At 41.1% G+C, this 13,219-nt stretch overlaps 1 protein-coding gene and 1 long non-coding RNA gene across 2 annotated transcripts in view; one reads left to right on the top strand and one right to left on the bottom strand.

Moving 5' to 3' along the window:
- Positions 1-1,353, bottom strand: part of pard6a (par-6 family cell polarity regulator alpha) — a 36,349-nt gene extending 34,996 nt beyond the window's left edge. The window contains exon 1 of the mRNA XM_029634213.2: positions 1,258-1,353. Within this exon, the coding sequence (XP_029490073.1) occupies positions 1,258-1,353 (96 nt within the window). The remainder of the gene's footprint in view (positions 1-1,257) is intronic.
- Positions 1,354-1,492: 139 nt separating this feature from the next.
- On the top strand, positions 1,493-5,288 carry LOC115109383 (uncharacterized). Its single transcript, XR_003860513.2, has 3 exons — positions 1,493-1,626; positions 2,463-2,610; positions 2,755-5,288. It is a non-coding gene; the product is annotated as an uncharacterized LOC115109383 (long non-coding RNA).
- Positions 5,289-13,219: the final 7,931 nt, after the last annotated feature.

Genomic DNA, 13,219 nt, shown 5'->3' with positions numbered 1-13,219 from the left:
ACTTTATTCCTATTGAATTTCTAACTCTTTGAGTACTCTTTATCTTCGGGGGATCCATGGAGCCATTGCAAGTTGTACATTTGCAAAAACATGTGTTGCCAGGACAAACAATGTGTGAAAGAAGTATTGTCCTCACCTTAACCAATATGTCAGAGTATATTTAACAGAAGGTCAATTGGTTTTAAGGTGATACACTGATGAAGATGAGAATGATGATGATAAATATATAATTTATTATCTTCAATGTTTTTTTGTACAGTTAGGCTAAGGTATTGTATTGGCTACTATGGCCTATTCAATTATTGGCAATTCTTAAGCATTGGGGTTCCCGAGTGGCACAGCGGTCCAAGGTACTGCATTTCAGTGCTAGAGGCATCATTACAGACCCTGGTTCGATTCCAGGCTGTATCATAACCGGCCGTGATTGGGAGTCCCATAGGGCAGAGCACAATTGGCAACAAGGCTGGGGTTGGCTGTCATTGTAAATACGAATTTGTTATTTAACTGACTTGCCTAGTTAAATAAAGGTTCAATAATTTATGCCATATGGTTTGTAGGTTTCATGCATAGTCTAATTAACTAGCCAGGCCCTATATTCTAATTAACCACGTACAGTTACGCTCCATTCTGCACCATAGCAGCGCGCTACAATGCATAACAAAAATGACAGAGCAGAGAGCGACTATGCAAACTGTCATAGCCTCCTAGCGTGCATGGATAGGGTTTCTTTCCACTAGTTACCAAAGCCAGAAAGTAAAAATTGGCTATATCGTAAAAATGTATGAAAACAAAAATGATATTTTTAGTCTTAATTTAAGTTTAGGATTCGGTATACTATTAGGTATAAGATTGTCAGTGTGGTTAATATTAGGGATAGGTTTAAAATCAGATTTGAAGTAGATACATATTAGAAATAGGCGGGGTTTACGACTTTGTGACTGTGATAACTAATGACGACCCCCTTTGATAGAGACAGACACGCTCGCGCCCGGAACGTCGTGGTGACAAGCATAAATCAAGGACACGAACATCAGTGTTTCGCGCTCAGATATGATTAGTTTAGGGGGGATTCAAGAGCGCCGTTGTGACATGTAGTGCAATACGGACAATCCCATTTATAGGCTACATCCTGATTTTGTTAGCCCTGTGTACCGCGCGTGCCTGATACAGTAGTCTACCAACCAATAAACCGCGGTCTACCGGTTCGTTCCACGGTAACCGCATTATGAATGTGAAATGAATTAGCCAGCCACTTACTTTGCTTTTGACCTCGACCACATTGTTCGTGTTTTTCAATGGGGTCCTCTGATGCCTTGACATGTTTGCGCGTTGAACCCCGGTGGATTGAACCATCCACAGGCTTTCCTCGAAGCAGGTTTGAGTAGATAGTCAGTCACTTCGTTGTAAACGAATTTGCCCGCAGACGCACAGGTACAGTCCTGGTGCTGTAATAGGAATCAGATCTGTATCTGTTCTCCTCACTATGGGCAGAGCTACACCACTGCCTCAATAACAATGACGTCAGCTAGATACGCCGCTTGAAGGCGGGGATCGGGTCGTGCGTGGTGTCGGATGAAATGTTTCAGTTGGTGTTGGTTGCCCTGGAGACCAGGAAGCATAGAGCAGGTGAGACAAGGCCAAAGATGGAGGACAAATGAAGATAGTTAGCGAAGCGACAGGATTTACTCGGCCCAAAATCTGTCAATGAGATAAGCCCTTTTTTGTATGGTCTATGAGAGAGTGAAGTTACGTGAAACTTATTTGATCGAATAGAAGTTTCTTTATGTTTTTTAGGCTGTACAAATGTACGTATAAAAGTTGATGCACGTGGTATTCCGGCAACTTTAAGAAAAACAACATATAATGCTTTCAAGTGGGATTGGTGGTATTTTACCCGTTGAAAAAATTGCAATGTTTATATGACCCTACAAACAGGCCCATTTTTACCACATTATTGCCCGCATACACATTTTATGTGCATGCATGCCGAGGAAAAGTGTTGGTAGTGGTGTGCAGATGTGGCCGGGCATCTATTTTAATCAATCAATTGAGAATATACCCCATCAATAAGTAAGCCATTATTAATTTATTGAGGCAGGTAATACAATTGTTCAAAATAATAGATATTTGATTTTTTATTTTACCTTTATTTAACTAAGCAAGTCAGTTAAGAACAAATTCTTATTTTCAATGACGGCCTAGGAACAGTGGGTTAACTGCCTGTTCAGGGGCAGAACGACAGATTTGTACCTTGTCAGCTCAGAATAGCATACTTTTGGTTGAATTAGGCATATGTTATGGGCTGTGCAGCCATGACTGCACCATCCAAATGAAATCAATAGTTTGTTATTTTGTTCATTAACAAGACACATCTACCCGAACACAGTCAAAACACGTATTTTGTCAAAGAAAAAAAAAGTGATATTTTGAAACAGCCCAATCTCATGCTTTTCTTTATGCAGGTTTCATCTCTTTTGTACCCTCAATCCACTTTGTTAAGGAGCATGAATAGGGTCTTACCTTCATCGTGACCTTGTGTAATCAGTATCAGTCTGGGTATCTCTGACGAAGGAACATGGTTTTGGTATGGCATGGACCCTAATAAATTATGTAAGTGCCTCAAAAGCTTTACAGATTAGGATACTAAGGATTAGATTGTTCATTTTGTGTTGTTAAATTCACCAACGAGATGTTTGTGATCACAACCTTCTCTGTTTCACCCCTGTATTTTGTACCATATTTCTCTTTTCACAGTTCAACCTGTTCAGACTGGGACAATGACAACATCCTGACTAACAGCTAAAACCTAACCAGATCTCTGGAAGCAAATGTATTTAGTCTGGAGGTCCCTCCCGGGGCCCCACAGTGTCTCAGATGATGGAGAGAGCTGGAATGCAGGAATGTGGAGAGATAATCCTGCAACCTCAGTGGATACTGCTCAACGCCTACCAGTGCTTTGATCTTCACACCGCTGCCAAGGGGAACAAGCAATTTCCTGAGCTCTTCTCAGAGGAAGGTTCCTGTAAATGCATGTTCCATGTCAGCACGCAGGTATCCAAGGAGCCTACCCACATGAACACAAATCTATTTAATTTGGTTAATGCTGCTGATAAACAGATTCTGCTCATAAAACTCCTCCATCACCCGGGAGGAAAGGGTGCATGTCAAAGAAACCCTATACGTTTGCAGTTTCACCTCTAGCCGCACCCTTGAGAGTCACAGGACAACTTCCATCAGAATTTCCACTAGTTGTTGCCTAAGAATGTAAGCTACTGTATGTGAGTCAGCCATGTCAGGTTTCTGAGCAGTAATGTTGATAAGATATATAATGCTCCCACCCCTGACTCCCTGTCCTTCTGGCGACTGCTCTGGAAAAACATTCTCATCTATCAGGAATGTAATTCACTCTATAGTGATGGAAAATACTACTAAGAACAGGTTTTCTCTGTGAAATATTAAATTAACTGGTATCCTGAAATGCAACATTCTTCTAAAACAAAGTGATGTATTTGTCTGACGTCTCTAATTTGGGGAAACTACAGTAAACTACTGGGCAAATGTTAGAGTTTCGAGTAGCATATGTCAGAAGCACAAGCACGGAAATCTAAAGCCCTGTGATAGCTGATAGATAGAGGGGTGGGGGGGACAGGTACAGGTGATGACGCTCAAGTGATGTTTCCTCTTTGAGGTGCCTCTATTCATATCCTGCTACCAAATAGACAATGGGGGGCGGTTTTCAGTCTTATGTTTGTTATTCCTGTTGCAATATTCAATAGCTGCCACCGTCCCCCTGTTGTGGTACTTACTACCTTTCCACGGCCACCTCTCTGGTTATGCACCTTTTCACATCCTCATCGAAGATAACATTTATAAATGAGATGAATCTACTTAATTGCCAACAGTTGTCTCCTCCACACCTTTTCTCTGATAAGATTTTATATGGACAAAAATATGTTGTACCTTTACTGTAACTTATCTGAGCAATAATACATATTCAAACTTGTACCAATAGTACTGAAGACTTGCCTGGGTTAAAGAATTTAAGAGAGACACCCATCTGTAAGCAGCAGATGTTTAAATGATTCATGAGATAGAACTGGCGGCCTTTTTTTCATTGAATGAAAGGGTCTATTAGTACTGTAAATATACATAGGCAAGCCATCCCCCAGTAAACACAACACAGTGTACCCAAGGTGGATGATGCAGGTGGAACCTGTGCAGTGCTCTAAATTCTGAAGAAAGTCGTGTGGAATGCTGTAGAAGATTCCTGGGGCGGTTGAGTAATGTTGTCAGACCAGCCTGTCTGCTCTGGGCCATGCATACCCTCAGTTCTATGACTCCCACACCTCAGCAGGTTACCAGGCCCGATCCACTGGCTCAGAGCAGCCTGGCTACCTACCCAGCATTCCTCTTGCTTTAGTCAAAGGATTCCGGCATGGTGCAGGGAAAGTTGCTGTAGAGGTCCCACACGTCTTACTGGAGGATTCAAACATTTCTGAGTCAAGCGTCAAAACAAAAAGAGACTTAACTCGGAGGAATGTTTCACGGTGATGGGGGACTCTAATATACTTTGAAGGAGACACTAGTGCAGAGACAGTCGTGAGAGAGAACCACTCAATGTTGGCCTACAATCAGCCATGTGCATTCATAGCCCTAAGGAGAAATACAAGCTTGTGCACATTCTTTCTTGAAATGTGTTTTTGTCTGGTTGAAATGCCAAGCATGACACATCATATATAAGCTTATTTAGCTGTTTGTGTCCCTTGAAGATAAAAAGTACTTAGCTTATTTGAATGCTTGTTTTATCTATTTACTCATCCATAAATCCATAACATTTCAGTGTGATTAATCATGACTGTGAGGATTTAAGATTGACATTAAATTAAATTAGACTGGTGAAAACAAGTATTATTCTTGAGATTTGAGTACTGTAACTGGAATGTGAAAGGTCACCATGATCACCTGACTGAAACGCATGCTCTTTATTCTCCAGTTGAGAGGAGATACTGTCTGTGTGTGTTCGCGCACGCATAGTGTATTCGTTTTTACAATGGCCTTGTTGTGTTTCAATGAAGTCATGAAAGTTCCTTATCTGATATCAGCACATAACATAACTTTCTGAGACGGCGAGATTGTGAAAGGAAAAAGCATCCATTTATGTCTTGTAGATATCATTGGTCTGTCTTCTCACCAATTCTATTCATCAGTTGTCATGCTTCCCATAGTTCTGCTATTTGTAATGTCCCAAATCCATTGGTCAAAATAAATGCCAATTCCAGAACCATTTATATATGTCTCTGTTTATTTTATTACCAGGTGATTGAAGATCAAAATAGTCCATCACATTTCCTATCCACCACATATCCAATGTGTTTTGGGGAATTTTCTGTTGCAAGTGGTCTCACAGCATACCATTGCTCTGAACAATTGGTCACTCATGCCACCTTGTGGACATAATGCATTATCTCCCTTTGGCGAATATTTTTTTATTATTTCACAACTAGGGTCTTCTGAGTGGTCCACTGCTTAAATTGTCCATCTATTTTGTCTTCTACTGTTCTTGCCATGAAAAATGTACTGCCCAATTCAGCTACAGATGGCAATACAAAAGCATTAGGTAAATGCTAGTCTATATGTTTGCTGAATAGTTAGTAGGCAGGCCAGCCATTGTTGGGGAAAAGGGTTGGTTCTAAGGAAGAGTAAACATTAACATAGGTAAAGATGCATGAACTAAAGAGAGCATGAACTATGAATACTGTACTCCTTCACACATACATTATCCATATGTGATCTCTCGGTCCCATCTCCCAAGTCAGTGAGTCAACACGAAGGAGTGTTGGATGACAGTTAATTTATTGCCAAGCTGCAATGATGGGACACAGTATAGATGAATGTTCAGTCTTTAAAGGGTTATTAACAGCACTCCCATAACAATTATCCTTATAGTTGCTGTTTAATATACTAACAAAAAGGACATCTAAATGCCTATAAAAGTTATAGTGATTGTAATAGTGGATTAAACTATTTCTAGTAATTCCTAGTTTACTATAATAAAAACATATACATCCTTTTCAAATGTTCTCATGTGTACAACATAATAAACTACAATCATCCATTTTAGTATACAAAATATATCAAATGAACCTGAAAAGTGACTTAAAGTGACTCTTGTGATGAAGAAATAGAATGCTCCACACAGTACTTTCTGGGCTAACAACCAGGCTAACAGGCACAGCTAACAAGCTAGCTGGTGCTCATGAACTTATAAAAACATTTATACTTCGTACAATCGTCAACAAAATATTACCTGCAATAATGGGACACAGTATATTGATGAATGTTCAGTCATCAAAAGGATATTAACAGCACTCCTAAAGAAGATGCATTTGAGTTACAATGGGGCAAACTTACCTAGCATAAAACCCACATGGGAGAGATTAGATTGTTATGACCTAATGACAACTTTATGACAGTTTCTATCCCTGAGCCATTCAACTTTCAAGTCACCCACAACACATCTCTATAGACCTGCTGTGGATTACCCAGAATTGTTTTTTTCTTCAATTAGGTTTAATGGCGGTTGGCATCCAATATGTTGCATTACCGCCACCAACTGGACTGGTGTATAAATCCATTATACTTTGTGACATTAAAAACCCACCACCCAATTCCACTAAATTAACCAACGGCCTAGGAGGACGGGTCAGCACACCCTGTAACTCTTCTGGTACAGTCAAGTCTGGTACGACCAAGTACTTCTCTGCAGCTGCCACCACAACATCTGTTTTCTGTGATTTACTTTCCATTCCTGCGGTATAATTGATATCCATTGCTGTGAACGCTAAGAAGCTCATTGGCCTATCTCTCTGTGCTGGCACAGATCTACTACTCACAGGAATCCTGTCAGGATCCCTCACCCTTGACCCATCCTCCTCTACTTTCTTCACTGCTTCAGCATAAGACACCCTCTGCACTACTCTGACCCTGGCCCCCTCAACCTGCCTCTCTCGCACCGGACACTTCCGATTCCCAGCAACATGGGCACCCCTAAAGTTGACATATATAACTTTTCCCACCGAAACTACACAATCGTCTATCCCATGCCCTCCTGCACACTTCCCACATCTTGGAATCTCCCTCCTACAAACTGCTGCAACATGATCATAAACATAACACCTGAAACACCATAGTGGGTTCGGCACAAAAGCTCCAACAGCATAACTGATATATCCTAACATGACTTTGTCAGGTAAAGACTCAAAACTCAAAAGGACAGACTGTGTCACTTCTGTATCACCACGCTCCCCACTGGGTCTGTGTTGCACCAAATGGCGGGCGTCACAAATACAGGTAATTTTAAAAAATTAAGGGGGTAAATACAATACAATAAAAACACCATGAATCTTCAACTTTTCTCCAGAAATCACTCCTTTCAATGATGCCCTGTTCCTATGAGCAAAGCAAGAAACAGATGATTGACCCGAGTTGCGTGGCACGGAGCGCCCGCTCCCTCTGGGCGGAAGAACTACAAAAAAACATCACAAGTCCCCTTCAGGTTATTTTCCACCCAACTTGATACCACATACAGATCAGCCAAAAGGTCTGGATCCACCTTCTCCAAAAATCTCACTCCCACTGGGCCAAACTCATCTTTATCGGCCTCCCGAGTGGCGCAGCGGGCTATTCTACAAGAAATCTGCCTCACACCTACTCCCATTGTCTGCTGCACTGCTGCTTGGACTCCACCTGGCGATCTGTTCACCGTCAGCCCTGTCTGCTTTCGCTCGCCTCCATCACACAGGCACTGTTGGGGCGAGTGACTCTGATCTTACAATGACTAGTCCCAAGTTGTTATAATTTTATTTTTTTCTTGTGCATTTTGCTATTTGCCTCATGACTCCTGCATGCTTTGTTGACTACGAATTTTCTTTACCCAACCGTGGGACAGATTGTGTTTGTTCCCAAACTTGGGGTTCTGACTCTCTATTGGTTACACAGACTTTTGGACTCCCTTCCCATTCTAACCATCTCTCGCCGGCTTTGTATTCATGTTACCTAATTAAATTGTTGTACAATATGATCTTGTTGCCATCTGATGCACATTCAGATGTCATAAATCAGCACTGCAGAGCTCTCCCTGTCCTTTGCCATTCCTTGATTGTATTACTAACGATGATATCTGGAAATGTGCATGTACACACGGGCCCATCTACTGTTGCTAGCACCAATTCTGACTTGTGCTCTGTTATCTGCATCACTGAGTTATGCTCTTGTAAAAGCCTGGGTTTTCTGAATGTTAACACTAGAAGCTTTTTACCTAAAATGGATCAATTGAAAGTGTTGGTTCACAGCTCCTGTCGTGTTGGTCATTACTGAGATGTGGTTAAGGAAAAGTGTTTTGAATACTGATGTTAATCTTTCTGATTATAACTTTTTTCAGCAAGACAGATCTTCCAAAGGTGGGGGAGTGGCAATCTTTACCAAGAATCACCTTCAGTGCTCAGTTGTCTCCACCAAGTCTGTCCCCAAACAATTTGATTTGCTGGTTTTAAATATTAAACTTTCAAATAGCTCTTTGTTGACTGTTGCTGGGTGCTATCGTCCTCCATCAGCACCGGCCTGTACCCTACCTGCCCTAAGCTCTCTCCTGGCCCCTTACACAAACACACTTGCTAGGTGACCTAAACTGGGACATGCTTAAACCACCTGGCCAAGTCCTAAAGCAATGGGACTCCCTAAATCTTTATCAGATTATTCCCAATCCCACAAGGTATGACTCCAAACACCCAGAAAAGGCTACTCTTCTTGATTTTATCCTCACAAATAATCCTGATAGGTATCAGTCTGGTGTTTTCTATAATGACCTTAGTGATCACGGTTTTACATCCTGTGTTCGTAATGGCTGCTCAGTGAAGCAACCTGTCCTGATTTGTCATAGACGCTTGCTAAACAACTTTAATGAGCAAGCCTTCCTTCATGAACTGGCTTCTGTAAAATGGTATAGAATCAGCTTGATCCCCTATGTCGAAGACACTTGGACCTTCTTTTTTTATATTTTCAGTGGTATTGTTAAACAAACACAGACCCATAAAGAAAATGAGAATTAAAAACAGGTTCAGCCGCTGGTTTGACCGTGATCTTGCAGATTTACTCCACCTCAAGAATTTGCATTTGGCGAATTCACACAGCTACAAGGATGCACTTTCATGCTAGTTTTAGGACATCATATTGATGCTTATAGAGACCCCAACTCATGTAACGATCTTAAAATTATCCACTTTGGTTTAAATACAAGCACCATGAAACCTCTAAACACAATCAATTCATTTGACTTGGTGAAAATCTGTTTAGGACCTAACTAGGCTCCCCACTTTTTCCATGTGGTTTCTTCCTTCACAGACCATGAAATGATGACCTCTTCCTAACTATTTGATCAAATTATTCATTTTAGTAAATAAGGATGGCTCAATTTAGCCCTTTAGCTCAATTTACCGCACTCTCCCTATATTTTAATCCCATACATTTTCACTGATATCCAAAAGGACTCATTTGAAATGCTTAGCAGGACAGGAAAATTGTACAATTCAAACACTTTTTAAGAGAACAAGGAGTCATTCCTACTGCCTCTGATCTGGTGGAAAAAAATTAGAAATACTGCATTTGTAAAATATGTCTGAGTGTTGGAGTGTGCCCTTGGCTATCCATAAATAAATTAAAATACATTTAAAAAATGTGACGTCTGGTTCCTCCTTTAAAAGTTGTGTCATACTGCGGCACACCTTCCGTGCTGCTGCAGTATTCTGTGGCACGTCATTTAATTCTCTGACAATTTTTCTGTTACTGCAAGTTATTGCTAGTTTGACCACCAAAGGGCATCTGGAAGCATTTGATAATATTGAGAAGCATTTGATAGTACTCAGAATTGGCATTACCAGTTAATGTAAAACCTTTTTGTAATAACATAGTATATGGGATTGATTTTAAGAAATTTGGCTTAATGAATTTGATTAATATTATTGTGTTTCTATTCAGAGAAAAACTAAAAACAAATCCCTCAGGGTTTCTATGGCGCTGTGCAACGTGGGAGTAGGCTACAGGATCGGAGGATTCTAAATTGTTTGCCTTCATTAGACAACTTTGTTCCAATATTTCTGTAAATCAGTGATATTTATTCCCATAGTAATTTGTTATGGGTCCATAACTAAATCAACATCTGCATTTTGAAAGAGTATTTTTTATCATTATTTTATTAACAAAATGTGTGTTTGTTTATTAGGCTACTGTGCAGTCTACAATACATACTGTAGTAAACATGAGAAAGTGCCTAATTCCTTACATAAGGGGAGCAGGCCATGTCTGTACTACAGAATGCGGGGCAAGTGGGAGACCGGGGTTCAAATCCCCGTTTGGGTGGAAGGAGTAGGCAGTCCTTGTAAATAAGAATTTGTTCTTAAAAAGTAACTATATTTTGGAGATCTCGTTTTCATTTAACCTAGAGTGAACGAGAAAAAGGCAAAAAAACAGACATCACTTGCTTCAACACATATCTCAAAAATATCATGGCATATTTGAACAAGTAATTCGTTGTGGATCCATAACTAAATAAACATCAGCATTTTGAAATATTATTTTTATCATTATTTTTTAAACAAAACATTGCATACAGTACATACTGTAGTAAACATGGGAAAGTCCTCACATAAGGGAGAGCAGGCCATGTCCAGACTTTCTCTGTGAACTCAAGTGCTCATTAACTCTGTCTTTAATTATTTTTCGGGTTGCATCAGTCATGGCTGGAAACTGCTGAGACACAGTATTAATGATGAACACCCAGAGGTTCACTGTTAAACCACATTTGCCTCGGGATCCAACCAAGTTTGCATTCTGTGCCCACTTTTGGTATCTCTCTTCGGTTACACATCTCCACCTGACTCTCCACTAATGAGGAGTGACTCTCCACCAATACCACCTGGCTCTGGACCAATGCATCAGCTTTCGCCCGTATCTCTGCCCTCAGATAATGTTTCTCTTTCTGATGGTCTACCTTTAATGACTCGATCTCGGTCTTCAAAGTTTGAATCTCACCCATGAGCACCTTCATCAGATGAGCAGAATGGTACGGCCCTGAGCCCCCATCGATTACAGTGGCCTATGATAGAAACGGTAGATCAATTAAGAATTAAAAGTGACTCCAACACACAAATGCTGCCTACACAATAAGAATCTAGCTTCCCTAACCTCTTTCTTGGCAAACATGCGTTTTTTTTCAGTGCGACCCAATGTCCAGCCCTTTGTCCACTGATCTCCACGGACCGTTGTACGCATGGTTGAAACACATTCACGTTTTTAATACATAATTATCGATTTTATTATACAGTACGCCTACACATTGATAGGCTATATACCTTCTCTTTTTTTATATAAAATGCTCTGAAACCAAAATACCTTTAGTTTTGGTGATCCTCTCAGCTCCGCCTCATTTTCAAGTCCTCTGGTGATTACAGTCCTAGCCCTGGAATGGGTAGCACCATAGAAAGAGGCTGGTGGTTACAGTCCTAACCCTGGAACGGGTAGCACCATAGAAAGAGGCTGGTGGTTACAGTCCTAGCCCTGGAATGGGTAGCACCATAGAAAGAGGCTGGTGGTTACAGTCCTAGCCCTGGAATGGGTAGCACCATAGAAAGAGGCTGGTGGTTACAGTCCTAACCCTGGAATGGGTAGCACCATAGAAAGAGGCTGGTGGTTACAGTCCTAGCCCTGGAATGGGTAGCACCATAGAAAGAGGCTGGTGGTTACAGTCCTAACCCTGGAATGGGTAGCACCATAGAAAGAAGCTGGTGGTTACAGTCCTAACCCTGGAACGGGTAGCACCATAGAAAGAAGCTGGTGGTTACAGTCCTAACCCTGGAACGGTTAGCACCATAGAAAGAAGCTGGTGGTTACAGTCCTAACCCTGGAACGGGCAGCGCCATAGAAAGAAGTTGGTGGTTACAGTCCTAACCCTGGAACGGTTAGCACCATAGAAAGAAGCTGGTGGTTACAGTCCTAACCCTGGAACGGGTAGCACCATAGAAAGAAGCTGGTGGTTACAGTCCTAACCCTGGAACGGGTAGCACCATAGAAAGAGGCTGGTGGTTACAGTCCTAACCCTGGAACGGGTAGCACCATAGAAAGAAGCTGGTGGTTACAGTCCTAACCCTGGGACGAGTAGCACCATAGAAAGAAGCTGGTGGTTACAGTCCTAACCCTGGAACAGGTAGCACCATAGAAAGAAGCTGGTGGTTACAGTCCTAACCCTGGGACGGGTATTACCATAGAAAGAAGCGTTTGGTTACAGTCCTAACCCTGGAACGGGTAGCACCATAGAAAGAAGCTGGCTTGATGAAAACAATGTCCATTCCATCTGTTCTCTTTGGTCTCAATGTGATTTTTACATTTTTATTAACAACTCGTTTTGGAATAGTAACTGTTTTTAGGGTGTAGTTTTGGGCGGGGTGAGGAAAGGCATGACTTTTAGGTTACAATAGGCTATAAGTATACAGCAGATTGCAGATTGTCCTCACCATGGCCAGGATCTCTTAATTTAAGTGAGCAGATTAGACCTTCAGGAGGAACGGAGAATATACTGGAGACAGTTCAAAAATACTGGTAGACTTTGAGATTTTGGTCACGGACAGTGCTTTTCGCAAACACTATCATCAGATGCCTGTTTAGCGCCGAACTCGAAAGCCCAGGAAAATGAACAGGTACAGTAGGCTACGATACTATAATGTAGACATAATAATGCTAAAAAATAATGCTTAATTAAATTGTCTACTGGTCTTTACTGTATACTGCACATTTTCACATTTAAAAAAAATGATCAGAACATTAACCATGTGTGTTCGCTTGTTTTGTCCTGTTCTGTAGTTTCAACCCAATGATTCGTCTGACAAACAAAGAACTTTGCGTCCTGCAGGCCCAGGCATGGATCAAAGCTGAATAAATACTGTACTGCTGTTTTGAGTTTTTTTCTTTAAATGATTGTTTTACAATTGGCTCATTCATCCCCCTCCTCTCCCCTGTTACTATTCCCCAGGTCGTTGCTGCAAATGAGAATGTGTTCTCAGTCTACTGACCTGGTAAAATAATGGATACATTTAAAACAAATAATAATAATAATAATAATAATTGTAGGATGCTACATTTTTGACCAGTTGCAATTGTAAGGTGGCCTAAT

This window comes from Oncorhynchus nerka, linkage group LG25 (genome assembly GCF_034236695.1).
Source record: "Oncorhynchus nerka isolate Pitt River linkage group LG25, Oner_Uvic_2.0, whole genome shotgun sequence".
NCBI lineage: Eukaryota > Metazoa > Chordata > Actinopteri > Salmoniformes > Salmonidae > Oncorhynchus > Oncorhynchus nerka.
The sequence above is the reverse complement of the archived record's forward strand: the minus strand, read 5'-3'. Positions and strand labels throughout refer to the sequence as shown.